The sequence below is a fragment of the Phaseolus vulgaris genome, chromosome 1, assembly GCF_000499845.2.
Source record: "Phaseolus vulgaris cultivar G19833 chromosome 1, P. vulgaris v2.0, whole genome shotgun sequence".
NCBI lineage: Eukaryota > Viridiplantae > Streptophyta > Magnoliopsida > Fabales > Fabaceae > Phaseolus > Phaseolus vulgaris.
This window is the reverse complement of record NC_023759.2, coordinates 36,504,806-36,529,622: the sequence shown is the minus strand read 5'-3', so window position 1 is coordinate 36,529,622 and position 24,817 is coordinate 36,504,806. Positions and strand designations below refer to the sequence as shown.

General features: G+C 35.6%; 3 protein-coding genes and 1 pseudogene across 3 annotated transcripts; 2 read left to right on the top strand and 2 right to left on the bottom strand.

Annotated features, from left to right (window-relative positions):
- Positions 1–1,929: 1,929 nt before the first annotated feature.
- LOC137814035 (pentatricopeptide repeat-containing protein At2g41720) lies at positions 1,930–9,566 on the top strand. The gene is made up of 10 exons (XM_068616564.1): positions 1,930–2,362; positions 2,456–2,628; positions 3,028–3,133; positions 3,760–4,869; positions 4,962–5,067; positions 5,145–5,349; positions 6,045–6,177; positions 6,290–6,394; positions 7,758–7,878; positions 9,060–9,566. Exons 1-10 carry the CDS (start codon positions 2,003–2,005, stop codon positions 9,128–9,130), a joined length of 2,490 nt encoding a protein of 829 aa, XP_068472665.1. The 5' UTR covers positions 1,930–2,002; the 3' UTR covers positions 9,131–9,566.
- A 1,301-nt stretch (positions 9,567–10,867) lies between these two features.
- On the top strand, positions 10,868–19,729 carry LOC137814036 (folate synthesis bifunctional protein, mitochondrial-like; annotated as a pseudogene).
- On the bottom strand, positions 12,645–13,441 carry LOC137815332 (protein MAIN-LIKE 1-like). The gene is made up of 2 exons (XM_068618477.1): positions 12,803–13,441; positions 12,645–12,728 (listed from the first exon to the last, which is right to left on the bottom strand). Exons 1-2 carry the CDS (start codon positions 13,439–13,441, stop codon positions 12,645–12,647), a joined length of 723 nt encoding a protein of 240 aa, XP_068474578.1.
- LOC137815331 (protein MAIN-LIKE 2-like) lies at positions 13,452–15,512 on the bottom strand. The gene is made up of 3 exons (XM_068618476.1): positions 15,398–15,512; positions 14,125–14,405; positions 13,452–14,029 (listed from the first exon to the last, which is right to left on the bottom strand). Exons 1-3 carry the CDS (start codon positions 15,510–15,512, stop codon positions 13,463–13,465), a joined length of 963 nt encoding a protein of 320 aa, XP_068474577.1. The 3' UTR covers positions 13,452–13,462.
- Positions 19,730–24,817: the final 5,088 nt, after the last annotated feature.

Genomic DNA, 24,817 nt, shown 5'->3' with positions numbered 1-24,817 from the left:
CTGCATTTCTGTTCTGTGACCTCGTTGTGATCTTCGGTGAACAGTGATTGCATTATAAACCTGCTTAATCGTTGTCACATTCTTCTCATTTCTCTCTTTCATGCTTAGTAAAATATTTCTTGGCTTCACCGAAGTTTTACTCATATCCTCAACCATAACATTTTCCTCTATACTTAACCTTCCAGCATACGGATGACCCACCATTGTCTATGCCAAGTCATGATTGTGAGAACCACAAATTAATTCAATCATCCACCCTTGACCACCTTTGACTGGTTTGCCTCGCAATCTGAAAGGACACTCACACTTCCTACTTCCAGTTCGACTGACATCTACTTCTTTTTTATACCGTCTGTATTTACCTCCTCTCTCACAACCTAACAATACATAGGTCATCCTTCCTCGTTGGCCCGTCCATGTATCTGACCTTAATATAACAATGACAAACTCATAATTATAGCCAACACTTCTCGCCCATTCTAACAGCTCATCTCGATCACGAAATACCTACAATAACATATGCCAAATTTAAAAATAATTCATAAAAAAAAACATTCACAACCCAACATTGACCATACCTCATTTGTAGAAAATGCCTCACTACATTCATGTGCCCTGTGTTCATTATCTAATGCGTTATAACTTATTGACTGCTCCAGATCAACATCATCTAATCCATCTCACACATCAATCTCCCCTAAAACTCCCATGTATGACTCTGTTGTATCCATTCGGCTGTTGAAAAAAATGAACACTTAAGTTCTGGATAAATTAATCCTTAACCAAAAAAATATCAACAGTTAGCTTCCAAATATATATATCCGGATTGCATAAACTAGTTCCGGATATTTTCATCCGTAAGGCAATGATGAACTATGAATATCAGTGTCCAGAAGCAATGAGCCACAGTTCCGGATATTAATATCCGTATTGAAAATTTTGACTTCTGGATATTAATATCCGTAAGCAAAAAAACATATTTCCAGATTCCGATATCCGGGTCCAGCTGAGCTCGAGAAAAAACCAGAAACGAACGAAAATGGATTACTTACCTCATTAACTTGGCAAACGAAGCTTACACTCAACTTAGCAACAATGAACGAAGCACAACCTCTTCTTTTGTAGCTCAAAGCAAAGCTTCACACATTCATGAACTTCCTCTTCCTCACCATCCAATATTTTCATAAGTGAAGAAGACAAGGGCATTTTAGGATTTTTAAAAGTATGTCGTGTGCCAGTCACAATTGATCGGGTGGAGGAAGCAATTGCCAATTGGCAGTTTCTTCCTGCACCCCTACATTTTTCTTCCTGCACCCTCACAAGGTTGCACAAAGACAAAAGTGTCCCTATATAAATTGTACATTTTTTTTTTTTTGTATTCTGGATTATGAAATCCGGTAAATTTTCGAATTGACGCTTCTGGTAAATTCTTGGATTGACGCATCCGGTAATCTCCTGGATTGATGCTTCCGGTAGTACATGAATGATAGTGTTAATCCAAAATAAAAAATGCAAAACATCCATAATTGAAAAAACCATTCCGGATCCGTCAATCCGTAATTCAAAATATGCATTTCGGATTCAGAAATCCATAATTGAAAAAATCATTCCGAATCCACCAATCCGTAATAGAAATTAGGCTTCCGGATTCAGCAATCTGAAAATCAATAATTTATGCAAACTTTGCTTCCGGAACACCCCCTCATCTGGAATGCAACATGATTCACTTCCGGATTGATGAATCCGTAGCACACTCCCAAATCCCGAAATTGTGGGGGTCAGTTTCAGAATTTACAAAATTGTGGGGGTGCAGGAAGAAAAATGTAGGGTTGCAGGAAGAAACTGTCTTGCCAATTTATATAAAACAAGCCCAATGGCAAACCCAAAGTAGCCCAGTTATAATTACGATTCAAGTTTGTCGTAACAAAAAAGAATCTAATCTACGCCAGCACAGTTATCCTCAATTCATTATTCCAACTACGCTCCCTCCACGTCATAGTCGATGGCCAGCACCGGAACTCACTGTCTCCAACTCCCCGGCGCCGCCGCGTCGACTCACCGGAGAACCTCCATTTCGTGCAAGAAGAAAACGGATAAGATTGCATTCAAGGAAACGAAAGAAGGCTTCGTGGACTACGACCTAGGACTGCACGAGGTCTCTACCAAAATCTCCGGCCTCCGCAAGGACAACATCGCTACCCACTACCGCCTCCGTGTCGCCGGAAACCGCTTCCAGAAGGACTGGACGGTGTCCGAGGTCGCCGACCTCGTCCTCTCGCTCGACCTCTCCGACGACATCGACGGCCTACTCAACCGTTGGATAGGCCGCTTCGCACGCAAGAACTTTCCCTACCTTATTAAGGTATTCCGCAATTTCCGATTCTCGTGTGCACGAGTTTGAGCGTTTTTGTTTACAATATAATCCGCATTTCGTTTTTCGTTTTCGATTATGTAGGAGTTGACGCAGCGAGGGTCCATTGGACACTGTAATCGCGTATTCAGGTGGATGAAGTACCAGAGAAACTACTGTGCGCGCAATGATATATACAACATGATGATTAGGTTGCACGCTCGCCACAATCGAACGGACCATGCACGTGGATTGTTTTTCGAGATGCAGGAATGGAGGTGAATTAATGGATTTAAGTTCTGGATTGGTAAAATTTTCATACGAGGAAAAAGTACTTTTGCGAACTCCATTGTACATTTCTGAATTTCAATGCAAAACTAAGAAAAAAATTGTTGTTTTTGGAGTAAATATATTTTTGAACTGTCTCAGCTGAAATCCAAGCATGCACCGTGACAAAATGATTCGAGGTTCTCCCGTTAATTAAAATCAATCTACACACCTCAATGCTTTGGAGTTAATTAAGAGAAATTTTATACAACTTAAGTACACAAGTTGATTTTAGCTTATGGGAGAAGCTATATTCATTTTACCTTCTCATTTTTTTTATTTATGCTTATTATTTTAAGTTCTTATGAAAAGGTTTATTCAAACAAGGGTTTATTGTTGTGGTTTTGTAGGTGTAAACCGGATGTTGAGACTTATAATGCTCTTATCAACGCACATGGTCGAGCTGGACAGTGGCGTTGGGCTTTGAATATCATGGATGACATGCTGCGTGCAGCTGTGTGTACTTAGCATTTTTCTTCCCTAGTCATATTTAGTGAGTTCAACTTGATGTGATCAACATTTTAACTTAATTATGGTTTTTAAGTTGTAGCTAAGTAAGTTTGGTGAAGGAGAGGGAGCAAGAGAGCATATTTTATAGCTGTACTACTTTGACACTTTAACGGTAACTTGATACATATTTTTGCGGGATCCAGTTTATGGTGATTTACGCCTCTTGCAATCCACGTTCTTAATGATTTAAGATATATATATGAAGTGTGCAGGACTTCATTACATTGTAATATGTAAATTTTATGTTTATATACATGTAAATTAAATTTGTTTCAGTAGATTGTAGAGAATATCTATCTCCCAATCCTGGGAAGTGGGAACACTATAGGTTTTGTTCTGGTTAGTGTTGAATTGCTTTATGCATCATGTAGTACCTGCACTGCATGTTAGAAATAAATGATTAATCCTGGAGATGAGATATTTGTGATCAATGTGATCTTGCTAGTTTTAATTTCATTTTCTTCAGACCCTAGGTTGTCGTAAACTGGCAATTTATAGAATAAACATTTCAATTGGTGGTAGGGTATGTTAACTATAAGTGCTGTTTTTGACACACTGACATATTTTTGCAGATTCCACCGAGTAGATATACCTATAACAACTTGATAAATGCTTGTGGATCTAGTGGGAATTGGAAAGAAGCACTCAACGTTTGCAAGAAAATGACAGAACACGGTGTCGGGCCTGATCTTGTTACTCACAATATTATTCTATCTGCATTTAAAAGTGGCGCTCAGTATTTGAAAGCTCTGTCATATTTTGAACTAATGAAGGGAACTCATATTCGTCCTGACACAACGACACTTAATATTATTATCCATTGTCTAGTAAAGCTTCAACAATATGACAAAGCTATTGATATTTTTAATTCCATGAGGGAGAAGAAATCAGAATGTACCCCTGATGTTGTTACATTCACAAGTATCATTCACTTGTATTCTGTGTGTGGACAAGTTGATAATTGTGAGGCTGCATTCAATATGATGCTTGCAGAAGGGCTGAAACCTAATATAGTCTCATATAATGCACTAATTGGTGCATATGCTGCTTGTGGGATGGACAATGAGGCACTTTTGGTTTTCAATGAGATAAAAGGAAATGGTTTTCGGCCTGATGTTGTATCTTATACGTCTCTCCTTAATGCTTATGGAAGGTCACAAAAACCCCAAAAAGCAAGGGAAATATTTGATATGATGAAGACAAACAAGTTGAAGCCAAACCTTGTCAGTTACAATTCACTGATCGATGCCTATGGATCTAGTGGTTTTCTGACAGATGCAATTGAAGTCTTGCGAGAAATGGAACAAGATGGAATTCAACCAAATGTTGTTTCAATATGCACACTCTTGGCTGCCTGCGGACGATGCAGTCGGAAGGTGAAGATTGACACAGTGCTAACAGCAGCTAAGATGCGAGGAATTAAGTTAAACACAGTTGCTTATAATTCTGCTATAGGGAGCTATATGAATGTAGGGGAATATGACAAAGCTATAAACTTGTATAAATCTATGAGGAAGAAAAAAATTAAAACTAATTCTGTTACTTACACTGTGTTGATAAGTGGTTGTTGTAAGATGTCAAAATATGGTGAAGCCCTATCTTTTATGAAAGAAATGATGCATCTAAAACTTCCTTTGACCAAAGAGCTCTACTCTTCTGTCATATGTGCCTATAGCAAACAGGTAAGTACATAGATGGATCTTAGTGGTGTGAATCCATGAAATTTGAGACTTCTGTTTCTTTTCCTTCACATTTTTCCATGATAATGTTTTAGGGTCAAATTGAAGAAGCAGAATCTACATTTAACTTGATGAAATCATCTGGTTGTTACCCTGATGTGGTTACATACACCTCCATGCTTGATGCCTACAGTGCAGCTGGTAAAATAATTTTTTAATGAATTAAATATTAGGATGTTATTAATGTATGTATACTGAATAACAATATTTTCTATCAGGCAATTGGGAGAAAGCCTATGCACTCTTTGAAGAAATGGAAGCAAGTGACATCAAGCTAGATACCATTGCCTGTGCAGCTCTAATGAGATCTTTTAATAAAGGTGGTCAACCGGGAAGGGTTCTTAATCTTGCAGAAAGCATGAGAGAAAAAGAAATTCCTTTCACTGATACTATATTTTTTGAAATGGTATCAGCCTGTAGCATGTAAGTTCAGATTTTATGATATATTTTTCATTTTAAAAGAAGTATTGCACACTAAACTTGTCTTTCCCTGTTTTACTATTCGTAGGCTTTCTTGAAACTTCTAACATGTCCATTTTACCATGGGTATAGTGCCTCCTATGTTAAGTCTAAATTGAGCTAGTTAAGCTGGAAATTAGCTAGTATCTTTCTGATCAAGACATCATGGAACTTTTTCAATGTGATGCTAAATTATCATGCCTACTACTTTTCATGGTTAGAATTCTATTATTTGCTGCTTTGATTGGTGTAGAGGCTGTAAAAGGGTTTTATTTTAACAACAATTAAGTAGTTTTCATTTTATCCACTGTTTGACACAAATTATTGTTATTATTGTTCAGCAGAAAATATATTTCTGCACAATAATATTTAAGAATTTGTAATTTGTTAATTATATTATTGGTGGAACTTGAAGTTGAGTGGTGTTATGATGAATTGATACATTTTATCACATTTTTTTCATATATTCTGAAATTTGATGCTTTGGTACATATTTACTCGTCAAAGCTGAGAATTTAATGAGAAGAGTGGGCAAGAAACAAAAGGAGAGATGCCTTTACTCAAATTACATTGGTTTGATTAGCATAATATTTTTTCTTTAGTTAATGTTTTTTACTGTTATGTTCCGATCAAACTGACTGTGTCTCTTTTGCTATAAGATTACAAGATTGGAGGACAGCTGTTGATTTGATCAAGTACATAGAGTCCTCACTTCCTGTAATTTCATCCGGGTGTTTGAATCAGTTCCTGCATTCTTTAGGAAAAAGTGGAAAGATTGAAACTATGTTGAAGGTCAGCCAAATATTCTCGTAGAGATATTAATGTTATCAAGAACAATAAGTATGATTTCCCACTACATTGTAATCTTTTACATTACCTTTTTTTATTTTCTTCATGTGTGCAGTTATTCTTCAAAATCTTGGCATCGGGTATTGATGTTAACTTAAACACTTACTCTATTTTATTGAAGAACCTTTTATCATCTGGAAATTGGAGGAAGTATTTAGAGGTAAGATCTTGCTCTCTCTTTAAGATTAATTTAATGCACAGAAGTTTATATATATAGCTGGAACAAATATTAAGAGTTGCATCTAACTGATTATAGTTGAAAGTTGAAAATATATGGTTTTGATGGAAAAGGAGGGGAAAGTGTGTATTTCACCGAAATAAAATGCATATATAATGCGATTAAAATTTCTATCTATAGTAAATATCTTGGTGAAATACCAGTGTAGGACAATTACTACAAAACCCAACCCAACAACAATGTTAACAGAAAAAAAAAATCCAACTTTAAAAGAATTCTAATATTCAAATAAATATTATCATTTTTTGCCAAAGTACTTCCAATTCCAATGCCATACTAGTTCCGTGTTTGTGAAGAGTTGTTACACTCTGGCAATTGTACTAGTTTTTGAAAAGTAGTACTAGTGAACGTGAAGTATCATTCACGTTAGGATTTATGTTAACAGGTAGTTTTTCGCTTAATCAAACCATAATTATCAATCTTGTATAGTGATCTGTAGCAGCAGGATTGTGCATAGAGGGATGACCACTATTCAAAATCTTTACTTACAGATTAAATAATTATATGTATGTGTGCTCAAAATTTTAAAAGGAAATTTCCCAAAATTCACTACATATTCATAATTAAGGAACAGAAGATGAGGAATCAAACTAAATTCAAAAGATATATTACATTTCAACTAGCTTGAGTGTGGGTTCCCCTAGTACTTAGGTGCTTATTTTAGTTTTTCAAGCTCTAGCTTTGATCTTGAAGTATTACCGTGAATTTTTTCCGTTACAATCAAAGAGGAGAAATAAGGATTTATTTATTTATTAAATATATAGTAAAATAAAAAAAAGAGAGTAAAATAACACCAAACTAGGAACACCCTAGAAAAACTATAACTTTTTTACTCCAATCCAACAAGTTGCTTTGAAAGTTGACCAACAAGTACTAAATGAACAAAACTATTACATGAATTGGATGTTAAGCATTAAACTCAAAGCCGCCATCAATTTTGTTTTCCGTGAAAATTTGAATGACCAATAATTACCTTTAATTCTAGTTTTGAATGTTATTTATAGTATGATTTTAAATGTAATTTATAGTATAGTTGATATCAAAGAACAGATGAGATGAATTGGAAAGTCTACTATGTGGACTATATAGTAATATTGTACTCTCCATTTGAAAATGCAGCAGTGAAAGAAAAATACATTCTCTGTTCACCTTAGAACCAATCAAATTACAGAACCATCAAAACTTCTGTTTTTCTCATGACTGTAGATATTTGGCTGTTTAATTTCATTTTGGGCATTTCACGTTGTATTAAACCACATCTGAAAAATACCCAAATCCTGAGCAGGTATTGCAATGGATGGAGGATGCAGGAATTCATCCATCAAATGAAATGTACCACGATATATCTGCGTTTTCTCAAAAATGCTGTGGGCACGAAAATGCTGCTGTTATAAAAGAAAGACTTGGTATGAAAATTCATGTTGCATTGAGGATTGTTTTTCCTTATGTTCATATGCATGTGCTTTATCCTTTTAATAGACTCTGCTATTTGAAGAGGTTTATATTATTTAGTTAATTTGTGTGATTTTTCTTAGGCATGTACCAGGATGAGTGTTATTTTTAGAGGGAGGGGAGGGGGGGGGGGGGGGGGGGGGGGGGGGGTACCAAAATCAGGTTCAATACTAATGGCACAACAATGCTTCCATGTCCCTCTGCTTTCAATGCTTATCAACTATATTATGATCGGTGCTTGTCATATGGAATTTGAATTCTATTAACTGATGATTCCTTAATAGACTCAGAAAGGGGGAGATTGAAATTGCTACCTGGATCTGAAACCATGAATTTGTGTTAGCCAGATATATTAAGAATTTCAATACTCTGGATCCTCTACTTCAAACCTCTGCTTGCAATGTCCTATTTTACCTTGTGTAAGACAGACAGTTATCCTAGTCAATTTCTGCTGTGTACAAGTGATGTAGGTGGGTGCAATCTTAGACTTATTCAAACTGGTTTCTTATCAAGGAATTCTTTTTTCTACTTTTTTTATATGCTGAAAATGGGTAGCAGTTAGACCTCACTGATACTATTTGTGCTCCCACTTACTACCATGTAAGTGGAGGAATTTTATGGAACCTAATCCAGAATTGTCAAGAGTATGTCTGTGATGGGGTTTACTTGGAGTTGGTAGATATACCATTTGGTCAAATGCTACAGGTGGGAATTGAATCTAAGCTTTGAATTATGGCAAATGTATCCCTTGGAACCAGAAGAAAATAATTAGGGTAAACAATATGTTGACTTCATCTAAGTCCACAACAGAAGCCTGAAAATGACACTTAAATTCGTCAATAGACATCTTGTACATATCCTATTTTCTCGTTTCACTCCTGGAAAAGAAATGGAGCTGCTTGAGGAAGTGATGATTTCTTTTACACTTAGAAGGGAATAACACTTTTAATAGCATGTTTTTGCTTGTATAATTTTTAATAAAAAGCCCTGGTATTTTCTGTCTTATTATCAGCTTTCATGATAGCTCATTGCTCATCTGTGTTTTAATAATAGCTACTTCTTTATTCCGTTAAAGTTTGTGGACATTATTTATAGATTCAGATCATACAATAATCATGGCAATAAACTTGTACAGAATCCTTGAAAAGAAAATCTGAGGATCAAATTTCTGCCAACCGACCAGGTGAAACTCCTGTTCTTAGTTGACCACTGTCATGGAATCACAATTTTTTGGCTTAGCTGTGACACACCGGTCCAACTTTTGCTGAACTTCTGCCTGAGATTTTGTGAAGATTGAAGTTGGAACTCAATGTGATGGATCACACGCTACTCTTGTATAAATATTAGGAAAAATGCTATTAACACATTTCATTATTGAATGAAATTTTGACGAAAACCACAAGATCTCATTAAATAAGTGATATTTACAAAAATTGTGATATCAATAAATTTTACTGAGTAATAGAAAAATGTTCAGAAGGGTGTGTAAATGATTGTGTTCCTAGCATTTTCCAAAGACATTTTGTTCATTTTAGGCTGCAATTTGTAAACAATACCATGTTTTGCTCCTCTATGTATACTAGTAATACGTTTGGACTGTACTGTAAATGTAAGCTCCACTGGGATCACTCTTCTAGTTCTTCCTTCACTCCCATATTTTCTTTTCCACTCCCATAACACGTGTCTTTATCTTTGTCATTTGAAGTTATATATTAAATTACTTAATGTGGAATATTGTTGTGATTGTTGGATTATATAAGTTGGAATATAGTTTTGGATTTAGTAATTCATAATTCGTAATTATATTTCGGATTCTTTAATCTGAGAATTTGGAATTTGGAATTTGGAATATGGTATTAGAATATTCGGATTACAAATATTTCAAATTGCATTATTTAGAATTTGAAATACAATTCTGAATATTTTAATGTAGAAAATCGTTTCAGTTTAGAAACATACAATTCGAAAGATGTTTGACATATTTTAAAAGTAGCGAGGAATTTTTTTCAAGTTATAGAAAAATGTATTTTAGTAAATATATTATTAGTAGGAGAAGAAAGTGCAGGGTAGAAGGAGGAATTGACCCACTAAATATATGTAAGGTTATTTCTTCCTCCACCTTTACGGGTTGAATACGCCCAAGAGAAGGAAAATTAAGTGGCTTAAGGATTTTACAAGATTATAATAGAATATTAAAAGTAATATTTATAATATTTTTTTTTTATTTTAGTTCCCTCTGTTTTCAAATTAAAATTAATATTTATAATATTTGTGGTTTATATTTTAGTTGGATGATGATACTTTAGGGTCATCATGATGAAGCAACAATAAAAAATATTCCTGTGTTTATTTAGGAATCCAAGAGTAAGTAGGGTTTAATTAGCTTCCTATCAAATAGTGGTTTCAGCAGCTTAATTACTGAGTAGGTCCTCTGGAGGATAGCAACCATGGGAGAGATTGGTTTATTTATTCTACTGCTGGAATCCTGAAACCAATGATACATTTTTATAGGAAGCTAAAAGCTACATACTCTACAATGCCTGTAATCTACCATTAAAATTGTAACAAAGAAAGCTTTATCTCTGGTATAGGATTGTGATAGGTATTTTGTTTGCAGTTACAGTCACCAGAAGGATATTCACGATCCTGCATTAAGCAGTTTCATGTTAGATGCATGAGGGAGTTTGTCTATCCCTTGCTTTCTAGCTCGAAAGCCATTAAGAATAATATCTTCGAATGGTCTCTCATCCCACCTATATAATCTCTCATTTTTTTTACTTACGAACACTTTTTTTATATTATTTATTATTTTTTCCAATATAGTCCTAGGTGGAAATTGGGGGGATTTTTTGTATGTAAGGATCCGGAAATGATTCAACTACAAAAAAAATAATATTAAAGAATAGTCAGTTATAACATCTTTTTATGTCTATCTCATAAAATGGAAAACAATGATCTAAAAGATAATAAAATGAGAATATTCATTCTTCTTCTTCTTTCCAAACCTTTTTTCAGTGACTAACGCAGATCGAAGTAGGACAGAGAGAGAGGAATGGGTACTCGAGAGGTCTACGAAGAGAAACTAAGGACCGGAAATCTGGACCACGATCCCACCCTCAACCCTGGCCTCTGTTCCCCTCGATGTCCGCGTTCTCTCTCTCCTCAACCCTAATTCCGTTAGTATTTTTCTCACTCTCTTTGTCCTCAACGTTTTTTGTCTCTAACTGCGCTTAACGTGTTCGATGAATTGACTCAACCAAATTGTCTTTGTTTTGCGATCAGGAAAGAGGCGAGTGGACCATCACTCCCGTCTTGCACGACGCCACTGCTGTGGTAAGTTCCTCCCTTCCCTATTGGGTCCGCTTAGAGGTTATCGTATTACAATATTGATTTTAATATTCTAATTCAATTGAGGTTATTCTAAATATTATGTAAATACACAAACTAGAATATTTTTCCAAATTACATAATCTTATTCTAAAGGATTACACAATAGAATAGGTAGGGCAGTTAGTAAATGTGAACGTAATTGGTCTCTGTCGGCGCATAACTCTTAACCTAAAACAGTCACATATATAAGTGAGTAATGTTGGAAATAAAAGGGAGAAATTTTACCCTAATACTAGTTAGTCACAGTAGTTATTGTAGTTGTCCCCCTTTTATCTATCATTATTGCGGGCCAACCCGCAGTGCGGGTCATGAAAACCAGCCCCATTTTGCGGGGTGTTTCTTCCTGCACCCCCACATTTTTCTTCCTGCACCCTCACAGTCTTGTGCAAAGACAAAATTGTCCTTTAAAATTTTTGAAATTACAAAATTACCCTTGATGTAATAAAACCCTAAAAAGTTAAAATGATGGTCATTTGTGCGTGGTGGCCGGCCGTCTTCTTCGATAGCACAGGTCTTCTTCAGCAGCAATCTCTTGCAATAGCTTCTTCTTCCAAATCTCATCCATCTCTCATTCATAAAGGTACATTCATGTGTTTCGGATTTTGGTATCCGTTTTTTTCATGGATTGTTGTTTCTGTAAATATTATTTCACTTTCCAAATCACAGAATCCGGTAAGTTTTCGAATTTGGGGATCCGGTAGTTTCCCGGATTTGTGGATCCGTTAGTTTCCCGGATGTAAGGATCCGGTAGTATTCCGGATTTAGAAATCCGGTAGTATTCCGGATTTAGGAATCCGGTAGTGTTCAGGAATCCAGTAGTGTTCCGGATTTAGGTGAAGTTTAACACCCTTTTTTCTTTCATTTTCACCCATGTCACTCCTTAGTACTAATTCTTCAAGCTGTAAGAGAGGCATTCACTAGTCTTGGAGTTGAAATTAGTAAAGTCTTGTAGTTATTGTTATAACATCTTTACCATATATGCTTATTCCTTGTATATTTTTCTCTGGTTAGTTTGAAGTTTTAATATTTATTTCACTTTCCAGTTTTTATATTCCTTTCAAGGAATGAATCTGTGTTCTTTTTAACTTCTTTCACTCCCTCATTGTTAAGTCTTCCGATGTGCTCCAAGGATGCTTCCATCACTCATTCTTTTTTATTTCTCTACCACATAATATATTTTCCTGAAATTGTATACTCTGGGTGTTTGTGTTGATCTTAATTGCAAGTATTTAATGCTAATTCTGTAAAGTATATTCAATGGCAAGATGTGAATTCGTGGTTATCAGTTTTACAATTTGAATGCAAATTGGAATCTGATGCATCAAAGCCACTAATTAATAGTTGTACAAAATGTTATTCTTCTACAATTAATTGCAATCAACTGCAAGGTGGATGCTATTCTTCTACAAAGACCCTACAATTATAAACAAATTACATTAATTGCAATTGAGCATGTATTATTTAAATAAGCAAGTAATAAGTTCTTACCACTGCGGGATGCTCAGAGATAGTATCATTCCCGCCCTGACGTCGTCCATAATGGGTAATCACCGGAGGTCGATCATCCTCAGCCATCTGGATGATATATGGGTGTGATATAGACCGGAACCACTCCAAATATGCAGGAACACAAGTTCCAACATCAGCTGCTAATACTACACCTTGTACGAGGTTAGCATTATAATCTAACCATCGATGGTCGATATCAGATGTGGATGGATCGCCATGATGAACGGTGGTTGGGTGACTAGGGATACACTGTATATATCCAAACTGTCTGAGTACACGTTCAGGCAAATGCATCTGCCTACAACCCCTCAACCGAATGTACCCTGAAAATAATGAAATCCACTCAAAAGGACGCACCGCTCTATGCTCTTCATAGGGCATCCATTGAACAGCACCAACACAGAGGCTATCTAATTGCATTCGAACTGAGGCAAGTGTGGACAACCTACTCCCGACCACATATTTCATACACCGCGGCTCATCCTCAACATAGGCATCCCGAAGCTGTCGGTGTCCAATACTCGGAAAGTGCTCATATATCCATGATGAAAATAACGTGACATACCCAGCTAACTGTCTAGTATTTGCATAGGAACCATCTCCCAACTGCTCATACATGTGTGTCAAAGTAGCTGCTGCTCACGAGTATCCTCCGGTGTGCCTTAAATCTACAAATAATCCCAAGTAGGATACACTAACCGACGTAGCACTCTTATCTGCAAAGATGGTGCAACCTACTAGGTGGAGCAAATATGCCCGTGCAGCAACAGTCCATTGTCTCCTGGTACATGCGTCCTCATACATCTCCCTCAACCAGCTTAGACGCACATGTCCACCCCGACAATGACGAGTCTCAGCAGCTGCTACTCCCCGATCTACACGAAGTGAATCAACAAGCAAATCGGTCGCCGTAGCTGTATCCAAGCTCGGATACGTGTAGAATTGCCCCATAATTGGGAGGTGCAACAAATTCGACACATCATCCAATGTGATGGTCAACTCACCTACAGGCAGATGAAATGAATTTGTCTCTGGGTGCCACCTTTCTACAAAGGCACACAACAGTCCTTTGTCTATCGTGTCATAGCTTGCCCCAATAAGTGCAGCTAAACCTGACAACTCCACTGCAGGTAGTATCCGAGGATGAGGAGCACCCATCTTACTCATTTTTCGGCCATGAGACACCAATTTTAACTCTCCTCGATCCTAATTTAACCAACCAAAATCATATACAGTTTAATGAACGAAAGTCATATCAAATTAACAATGAACAAGTATCATATTACAACATATTTACTTACCACACCATTCCATAATTGCATGGCCACATGGTCTTCAAAACCTGTCAATAGTGTCCCATCCCGTGGACCTCCAGGATAACCTTCACCTTCTATTTCAGGTGCGCCTTCATCCTCCACCTCCATTTGGGGTTCAGCTTCTTCAAGTTCAACATCAACATTTTCTCCATCTTCATGTTCAACATGTTCTTCATCTTCATTAACATGTCTTCTTCTTCTTCTAACAGAGGCTGTGGGACGTAGACGATCACCTTGTGAACCTCCTCCCCTAGTCTTCACCATTTCTGTTCAATTACACCATTCAAGTTAGATTCAACTTATATTAATAAACCTGCAGAAATTTGCATGTGGTACCTTGCACTAACAGTGTACATGTCATCTAATTCTAATCTTTTATAAAGTATACATGAACATTTGATGAACCTTTCCTTGGTTGCCGAAAATGAAGCAAAAAACACTACCGGATTCCTAAATGTTATTACAGTTAATGAAGCTCAGGGTAGTCCGGTATCGTCATTTACGGATTCTGTATCAATGTGAAATAACATTTTGTACAACTATTAATTAGTGGTTTTGATGCATCAGATTCCAATTTGCATTCAAATTGTAAAACTGATAACCACGAATTCACATCTTGCCATTGAATATACTTTACAGAATTAGCATTAAATACTTGCAATTAAGATCAACACAAACACCCAGAGTATAACAATTTCAGGAAAATATATTATGTGGTAGAGAAATAAAAAAGAATGAGTGATGGAAGCATCCTTGGAGCACATCGGAAGACTTAACAATGAGGGAGTGAAAGAAGTTAAAAATAACACAGATTCATTCCTTGAAAGGAATATAAAAACTGGAAAGTGAAATAAATATTAAAACTTCAAACTAACCAGAGAAAAATATACAAGGAATAAGCATATATGGTAAAGATGTTATAACAATAACTACAAGACTTTACTAATTTCAACTCCAAGACTAGTGGATGCCTCTCTTACAGCTTGAAGAATTAGTACTAAGGAGTGACATGGGTGAAAATGAAAGAAAAAAGGGTGTTAAACTTCACCTAAATCCGGAACACTACCGGATTCCTAAATCCGGAACACTACCGGATCCTTACATCCGGGAAACTAACGGATCCACAAATCCGGGAAACTACCGGATCCCCAAATTCGAAAACTTACCGGATTCTGTGATTTGGAATGTGAAATAATATTTACGGAAACAACAATCCATGAAAAAAACGGATACCAAAATCCGAAACACATGAATGTACCTTTATGAATGAGAGATGGATGAGATTTGGAAGAAGAAGCTATTGCAAGAGATTGCTGCTGAAGAAGACCTGTGCTATCGAAGAAGACGGCCGGCCACCACGCACAAATGACCATCATTTTAACTTTTTAGGGTTTTATTACATCAAGGGTAATTTTGTAATTTCAAAAATTTTAAAGGGCAATTTTGTCTTTGCACAAGACTGTGGGGGTGCAGGAAGAAAAATGTGGGGGTGCAGGAAGAAACACCCTAATATTAAATATGACAATAATAACAATCTTGTCGGGCTGCTTCTTCCTGCACCTCCATACCTTCTTCTCTCACCTCCATAGATTTTTCGTATTTCCAAAAATGCCCCTCTGTAATATTCCGGATTACATAATCCGGAAGTTATTTTTCAAATTTGTAATTAGCTTCCGGATTATATAATCTGAAAGTCTTTTTTCAAATGCATGATTACTTTCCGGATTACATAATCCGGAAGTCTTTTTTAACTTCCGGATTATGTAATCCGGAAGTCTTTTTTTAAATGCGTTTTCGGATTACATAATCCGGAAGTTATTCTTTGGGGTGGCACAAGAAGGATAAAAATGTATTTTCATGTTGTGTATGGAGGTACGAGAAGAAGATATGGAGGTGCAGGAAGAAACAGTCCTCTAAAGGCAATGAGGTTCTAGTTACAGTATCATGTCTTAATTTATTAATTTGAGGTATTACACAAGTCAGAACAGAATATCAAATCAAATTTATATGACAATAAGAAAGTTCCATCGAAAAGAAAAGTCTAACCAAAGAAGCTTTCCCCTTGATTCCGTCCAAAACATTCCTGCCAAGAGAGAATGGAGAATCAGTGAAACGAGAAAGGGAGAAGAGCAAATGAGAAAACCTCTCTTGTTGAGCTTACTGGTAAACCCTACGTTGAGTCATCGCCATTCCGTTCTGCATAAACCCTGAAAAATCCTGCTGTCTCGTTTAACAAATTCGATTGGAAGTGACTTTCAGACTATATAAAAGGTTACCCGACAATCAAATAAGTATTGTAGTTGTACTAGAATGAATGGTGTATTAATGAAAGCATATCTTATTCTTATATAATAATGATGCTTATTTATGGTATTTATAGTAGATTATTTTGTTTATGAATCGTACTCAATATATATCTTTACTTAAACATTATCAAATTTATCACATCTTTACTTAAACATTGCCAAATTTATCACATATTACTGGAAATGGAAATTGTAGTGAGTTTATCTTATTTTAATACATTAATTCTATCTGGTTGGACAACTTTGGATACCGCATGATTGAATCATTCCGGACTGTCTGGTACATTACTCAAAAAAGATAATTCAATATTCATGTTTGTAGTTAAAATGATATTTACCTTTTTTTTAAATTGTAAATACTGTTTAGTAATTAAGAGTCACAAAATAACCATCAAATTAATATCTTGCAGAAACAAGTTTTCTTTGCTAACGGTTCTAAATTGCACTCAACAACATTAATTAAAGTTTTTGGAGACTGTGACCGCATCCGTTAGATTTCATTGCAACAGACCTTAGAGATTCATAAGGGTGTTTGCGAGGTAGGCATGGTTATCACTTTTTGCTTATTTAATGGAAGCTGTTTGATGATATGTCTCATAGACTTTCGGATCTTGTTTTTCGATGTTACATCTTAACGGAAGTAAGCAATTTTAATGACTATGATGTTTCTTGGCTGCATTTAACTGCTGTTGTATGAAATTTCTGTAGATGTTTGATTTTCTAGCAGAATGTGAACTCTTTATGGTATTGTTTTACCCTTGTGACCAATGGCTGGGCTACTGCCTTAATATACACTTTGTCTATCCTCAGATGAGTATTTTGAAGTATCTGGGGACGTCCAGGCATAAGCTTTTTGCTGCAGGAAAGTATCCTAAAGGTAAATGTAAACTAATTGAACTCGTGTGAACTGAATTTCCTATGATCTGATACTGAAAGCAACTGAGGATGAAGCTGTTATAGTAGTAAACAATTATATGCCTATGTTAGTGAATTGGTTTTTCGTTAGATGAAGATTCTTAAACCCAAAGATCACCATCAACTTATACTTGGATGGAAATGTAGAAAGTTAATGGAATTACCCCTAGAATATTATACATTTTAGTAATGCCGAGATAAATTCTTTCAGCAGTTCTCCCAAACAGATTCACGGTAAGGGTTTCTCGTTTCCCAGATCCATCGATCTGTTTTGGGTTTGTCTCCTTTGGGTTCGTTGTTCGTTCTAGTTCGTCATTCTGTTATGGGTTTGTCTACTCTGGGTCTGTCATTCCGTTCTGGGTATGTCATTCCATTTTGGCTGAAAATTTGAAATGTGTGAAAGTGAGACTGTTATATTATTTAGAGATATTATATCTATTTTTTATATGAAGTTCAGCCTTACAAGTCTGGGGAGTTTGCACGAGTCTATAGACTCTCTCTAAGAACCTTGATTATTGATTATAGGCCTCTATTCTCTTGAAAAGTTTATCGTAAAAGCACAACTGTAATAAAATTTAAATAAAAAAAAAAGTTAAATGTAAGTTCTGATTATGATCCTTTTATTTTTTAAAGAAAAAATATACATAGTTCGAAGAAAATGCAATCAAGCTTTTATACAGAATTTTGAAGCATCCATGTATATCATTACTTGTGTGTGAAAGTAAGAACAATAATTACAGCTCGTTATTTTTGGATAATCAATTAAACCCAGTTACCATATTGTTTTTATTTTCATTGCAGTACTCAGTTTTTCCACTTTCCACACAACTCCAAATTCCTCCGTGGAACTTCACTCACAAGAAGAGGAAGTAGTAATTGCTTTGGGAAGTAATGTAGGTGACAGGCTGCATAACTTTAAGGAAGCCTTGAAATTGATGAAGAACTCAGGCATTAACATCACAAGACATGCTTGCCTATATGAGACAGCGCCGGCATATGTTACTGATCAACCTCGCTTTATCAACTCTGCAGTTAGAGCTGTTACTAAACTTGGTCCACATGAATTATTGTCCACGCTAAAAAGAATTGAGAAGGACTTGGGCCGAACAGATGGTATAAGGTATGGTCCAAGGCCAATTGACTTAGACATTTTATTCTATGGTAAATATAAAATCAGATCTGATATCCTCACTGTACCTCATGAAAGAATTTGGGAAAGGCCGTTTGTTATGGCTCCCTTGATGGATTTATTGGGATCAGCTATTGATAGTGACACAGTTGCTGCCTGGCATTCATTTTCAGGCCATTCTGGTGGACTCTCTGGATTGTGGGAAGATTTAGGCAGTGAGTCCCTTATTGGAGAGGAAGGTATGTACAGGGTAATTCCTGTTGCAAATGGTTTACTTGATTGGTCGCAGAGAACCTCTGTCATGGGGATCCTTAATGTGACTCCGGATAGTTTTAGTGATGGTGGAAATTTCCTGTCTGTGGAGTCTGCTGTTTCTCAGGTTCGGTTAATGATTTCAGAAGGAGCAGATATGATTGATATTGGGGCACAATCTACTCGGCCGATGGCAAGTAGGATCTCTGTTGAAGAAGAATTAGGTAGATTAATACCAATCCTGGAAGCTGTAGTGTCTATGCCCGAGGTTGAAGGAAAGCTCATATCTGTGGATACTTTCTACTCTGAAGTTGCCTTAGAAGCAGTGAGTAACGGGGCTCATCTTATAAATGATGTATCTGCTGGGCAGTTAGATAGTAACATGTTTAAGGTCATGGCAGATCTTGATGTTCCTTATGTTGCAATGCACATGAGGGGGGACCCATCTACAATGCAAAATAGTGAAAACCTGAAGTATGATAATGTCTGTAAAGAAATATCATCAGAATTATACTCACGGGTCAGAGAGGCAGAGATGTCAGGAATACCAGCATGGAGGATTATCATTGACCCTGGCATTGGGTTCTCAAAGAAAACAGAACACAATTTGGAAATCCTCTGGGGACTACCTGATATCAGAAAAGAGATTGGCACAAGAAGTTTGTCCATCTCTCATGCTCCCATGCTAATTGGACCCTCGAGAAAGAGGTTTTTAGGTGAAATTTGCCCTCGTCCTGCAGCCGAGAGGGATCCTGCTACAATCGCTTCTGTCACAGCTGGTATTTTAGGAGGGGCTAATATTGTTAGGGTGCATAATGTCAAAGATAATCTAGATGCAGTGAACGTATGTGATGCAATTCTAAGACAGAAGAGTTCTTACATGAAATCTCGACATTGAATTTGGATTTATGCGAGCTTCAATTTGTTTATTTGCTTCTGTTAAGAAATATACATTAATCATAATTCATAAAGAACGAATTTCGATCCAGTCTCATGGCCCTTGATATAGTACAAAAATGGTTTCAACTTTCTTAATATAATAAAGACCTAATGTTTACACAGTAAAATATTATAACATTTTTAGCTAGACTATGTTTTATTACATTAATAAAATTATTTTATACTTTTCTCTCTTTTCTTCTTACCTCTCTCGTATATTTTGTTATAAAAAATAATGGAATTTGGAATTGTAGTTTAATCTGAGAATTTGGAATTTGGAATATGGTATTAGAATATTTGGATTACAAATATTTCAAATTGCATTATTTAGAATTTGAAATATAATTCTGAATACTTTAATGTAGAAAATCGTTTCAGTTTACAAAACATACAATTCGAAAGATGTTTGACATATTTTAAAAGTAGCGAGGAATTTTTTTCTAGTAATAGAAAAATGTATTTTAGTAAATATATTAGTAGGAGAATAAAGTGCAGGGTAGAAGGAAGAATTGACCCACTAAATATATGTAAGGTTATTTCTTCCTCCACCTTACGGGTTAAATACGCCCAAGAGAAGGAAAATTAAGTGGCTTAAGGATTTTACAAGATTATAATAGAATATTAAAAATAATATTTATAATATTTTGTTTTTATTTTAGTTCCTTCTGTTTGCAAATTAAAATTAATATTTATAATATTTGTGGTTTATATTTTTGTTGGATGATGATATTGTAGGGTCATCATGATCAAGTAACAATAAAAAATATTTCTGATTATGTTTATTTAGGAATCCAAGAGTAAGTAGGGTTTAGTTAGCTTCCTATCAAATAGTGCTTTCAGCAGCTTAATTACTCAGTAGGTCCCCGGAGGACAGCAACCATGGGAGAGATTGATTTAATCTACCATTAAAATTGTAACAAAGATAATCACAAAGCTTTATCTCTGGTTTAGGATTGTGATAGGTATTTTGTTTGCTGTTGCAGTCACCAGAAGACAAATCCCTTATGGGCCATCTTCTCTTTATAAGCCAACTATATCTGTTTTGTGATCTATGAAGTGATTCCTACATCGGCTGATTCTCCCTGCACCCCGTCTAAATAATTTAATTATGCGAAAATAATAAAATGTCGTTAATGAAATTGAAATTAGGTTAAGTGAAATTTGCACCCAATCACAACCCCCAATCTCTTTCATTTTCGCAGCCAACGCAGCAGCCGCCATCGCCACCTTCATTTCTGTTTGCATTTCTCCTCTGAGGCAGCAAAAGCTTCACTTGAACGAGTCCTTCAATGAACACAAACCCAGGAGCGAAGGACATCCATGGTTGTGGTCATTGAAACATCGTTTGTGAGGGAGTTCGACGACGACAGTGAACGAAGCCACCGGAGAAGACAAGGTCAGTTTTAACATGCCCTGTGCGTTTAAGATAGTTTTAGGCGAAAGTGATTTTTGACTTTCGGATATTATTATCCGCAAGTGATTTATGTGTTGCGGATGACTTCGTGTGAAAGGTTTTGTGTATTAATTAATTTCAGATATTAATATTCGTATTTACTGCGGATGAAGGGATCTAGAAGGCTTTTTTGCAGTGGTTTTTTATGATCATTGATGTTTCTACTATCTCTGCCCTTAAAATTTGTGTTATAATATTAGGGCACTTAGTAATATGGTATTTTTTATTTGTTCTTTTATAGTGTTCCATTTTAATTTTTGATTGGATTTATGAATAGTAAGATGGTGAGGACTAGATTTTGGTGGTAGAATTTGTGGTAAGTGTCCTTCATTAGATTTTTTACTCGAACAACTATCATGTTGTGAGTGTAAGAAATCCACATGTTCAAAATAAGAAGGGATTCGCTTAGTTGATCTCATGAATTTGGTAGACGAGTAATCTTTACAGCACCTTTTGTTTTGACCTTAGCATGTGGTGCGTAAATAGATGTCTTCTCTGGAAAGGCAATTTCTTGCAATTTAGTTTGATGTTAACCTTACCTGCAACGTCCAAGTCTTTGAACCGCTTTGCGATCACCTCAAACTCTATGTCAATTGACAACTCAAATGAACATTGTTCAGTTGCAATATCTTCAAAGCTTAATTGAGTCCACATGACATCTACTAATTTAAGTGGTATGCTACCCACACCAAACGAAGCCAATTCACACGCACACGGAAGACCATGAGTACATGTAAGAGTACATTTATACCTTTTATACAATCCCACTAATTTAATCCTATCAAGCTCTTCGACAATAAGGTTCAAAACATATTTTGACACAAAACCTAACAATTTTTTGTAAGCTGTAACCTTAAACCGATGTCCGACCACATGCAGACTCTTTGGGAATGAAGCTTTGATTGCATTATGTTGTAAAATAATCATCTTATTGATTGAATCCCAGCAGAAACATAAATCGCCCATGGTATTCTGAAGAATTCTCTTTAGGCTCTAGTGTGCCGCCTCAACCCTGTTACTTGTTGTGTTTCCTAAGTGCATGACCTTATTTGTCTATGCCTTCACAAATTTTTCTTTGTGTGGACGTAACCATGTAACCATCACATAATCAACAAATATAGGCCATGAAGAACATACAACTTGAAGAGCATTGACACAATCTTCAAAGGCCTCAACAATATCACAATCCACAACAGATCCCCAAGCTTGCATTACTTGATCCCATTCCTCTCTTGGATGCACCAACATTTTACATTTTGCTTTCACAATTTTATCATTGTGAAATCGATAGAGCAAATTATAAGTTTAAGGAAACACGATTCTAATTGCATTCATTAAGGAAGCATCTCTATCACATACCACCACCCTAGGGTATGAATCAACTCTCAAAAACAACCCTTTAAGTTTGTCAAGGGCCCATAAAAAATTATTTTCCTTTTCTACTGCTAGTAAACAAAATGCAACGGAAAAAGTTAAACCAGTTGATGTAATCCCAACAACCTCAAGTAACGACATCCTGTACTTGTTCATTTTGTACGTATTATCCATCAATATGAAAATATTAAATGAGTTCACTAGCTTTACTGAATCTGGGTGTGTCCAAAATATATCTTGCACAACATTTGACACATCTTCACACCTACACCAATGCACGTACATGTTTTGCTCCAGTAACAACATGAACTGTTGCATTTTTGTTTTGTGACATCGTTGTGGTCTTTTGGTGAACACTCATTGCATTATAAACTTGCTTTATCGTTGTGACATTCTTCTCATTTCTCTCTTTCATGGTTAGTAAAATATTTACTGGCTTCATTGAAGTTTTAGTCATATCCTCAACCATAACCTTTTCCTCTACATTTAACCTTCCATCATACGGATGACCCACCATTGTCTCTGCCAAATCATGATTGTGAGAACCACAAATTAATTCAATCATCCACCATTGACCACCTTTGACTGGTTTGCCTCGCAATCTGAAATGACACTCACACTCCCTACTTCCCGTTCGACTGATATCTAAGTATTTTTTATATCGTCTGTATTTACCTCCTCTCTCAGAACCTAATAATACGTAGGTCATCCTTCCTCATTGCCCCGTCCATGTATCCGACCTTAATATAGCAATAACAAACTCATAACCATAGCCAACACTTCTCGCCCACTCTAACAGCTCATCTCGATCACGAAATACCTACAATAACATATGCCAAATTTTAAAATCATTCATAAAAATAACATTCACAAGCCTAACATTTACCATACCTCATTTGTAGTAAATGCCTCACTACACTCATGTGCCCTATGTTCATTATCTAACCCATTATAAGTTATTGACTGCTCCATATCAACATCATCTAATTCATCCCACACATCAATCTCCCCTGAAATTCCCATGTATGAGTCCGTTGTATCCATTGACAAGCTGGAAAAAAAATATCACTTAGCTTCTGGATATATAAATCCATAACTCAAAAAATATTCTTCCACATCCCCAAATCCGAAACACATTTAACTATTCCGGATATGTACATCCAGATGCAGAACCGTACTCCGGATAATCATATCCTTAAGTCATTTTTCTACTACAGACATGGGTGTCCGGAAGCTTCAACTGCAAATGTTAATTGCTTACGGATTTCTATATCTGGAGTGACTAATAATGAATTTCGAACACTTGCATCCGTAAGGTAATAACCAGGCTTCTGGATAACGATAATTAGGACCACCTTAGCTCAAACAAAATGCGAAAAACCAGTTTAAATATGTTCTTACCTCACAACAATGTCAATCGGACCTCAGAGTGAAAACGTCCCTCCATAACCACACTAAAAGCACCTCCTCTACAGCTCAAACCATCACAAAAATAAATCAAGTTTCTCTGCACCTTACCCTAGACCGTTTTTCAAAATAAAAAAATAAAAGGACATAATAAGATTTTAAAAATTTTGTCGGCGCCAGTGGAGGAAGCAACTGCCTTCTACATCTTATGAAGATCACTCACAGCAATCCTTACATTTACGGTAATATTAACTAAACAAAAAAAAAATCTTTAACAACTAAAAAATTAAAAGACATACACTTCACAAACCATTATAATATTATAATAATAATTTAAATTAAAAAAAATAAAAATATTTATTTATTACAATGTGAAGTATATGTTTTATACGGTGTAAATATATCAGAAAAAAAAATTGACTTTACATATATTTAAACTCTGTCTATAACATCGATAACTAATAATCTTCTTTATTATTATTATTATTATTAACTTAAAAAGTATTATTTATTATTTATAAATTTTTACTTAAATTCACTAATTATAAGAGATGATTATTATTATTATTTATCTTCAATAATTATTAAGATTTGAAGCTAATATATATATAGATTGATATATTTTCCTATAAACATGTGATCCAATCACGACAAAATTGATTCGTAAAATTCTCAAAGTGCAACCAAAACCAACAGTAAAAACCTAATAAAAAACTGAAAACAATCATTCAAGATATAAAGTATTAACAAATACTACCAATCTCAAAAACACAAGCAGAAATAATCCTTTTGTCTACCAGAATTTCAAATATTAATTTAAAATGAATTAGATTAATTTTTATTAAGTGAGTAGTAAATCTGGATAAATCAGATATTCATTGTCAGCCAAACTTTAAAGTAACA

What these genes read in the sequence shown, in the direction of transcription:
- LOC137814035 (XM_068616564.1), top strand. Translation starts at nt 2,003, where the DNA reads ATGGCCAGCACCGGAACTCACTGTCTCCAACTCCCCGGCGCCGCCGCG. An exon ending in TTCGAGATGCAGGAATGGAG is followed by an intron (nt 2,629 to 3,027) that starts GTGAATTAATGG and finishes GTGGTTTTGTAG; the next exon opens with GTGTAAACCGGATGTTGAGA. An exon ending in TGTTATAAAAGAAAGACTTG is followed by an intron (nt 7,879 to 9,059) that starts GTATGAAAATTC and finishes AAACTTGTACAG; the next exon opens with AATCCTTGAAAAGAAAATCT.
- LOC137815332 (XM_068618477.1), bottom strand. Translation starts at nt 13,441, where the DNA reads ATGTATGAGCAGTTGGGAGATGGTTCCTATGCAAATACTAGACAGTTA. An exon ending in TCTCTGAGCATCCCGCAGTG is followed by an intron (nt 12,729 to 12,802) that starts GTAAGAACTTAT and finishes TTATAATTGTAG; the next exon opens with GGTCTTTGTAGAAGAATAGC.
- LOC137815331 (XM_068618476.1), bottom strand. Translation starts at nt 15,512, where the DNA reads ATGGTCATTTGTGCGTGGTGGCCGGCCGTCTTCTTCGATAGCACAGGT. An exon ending in TCCATCTCTCATTCATAAAG is followed by an intron (nt 14,406 to 15,397) that starts GTACATTCATGT and finishes GTAATTGAACAG; the next exon opens with AAATGGTGAAGACTAGGGGA. An exon ending in TGCAATTATGGAATGGTGTG is followed by an intron (nt 14,030 to 14,124) that starts GTAAGTAAATAT and finishes TGGTTAAATTAG; the next exon opens with GATCGAGGAGAGTTAAAATT.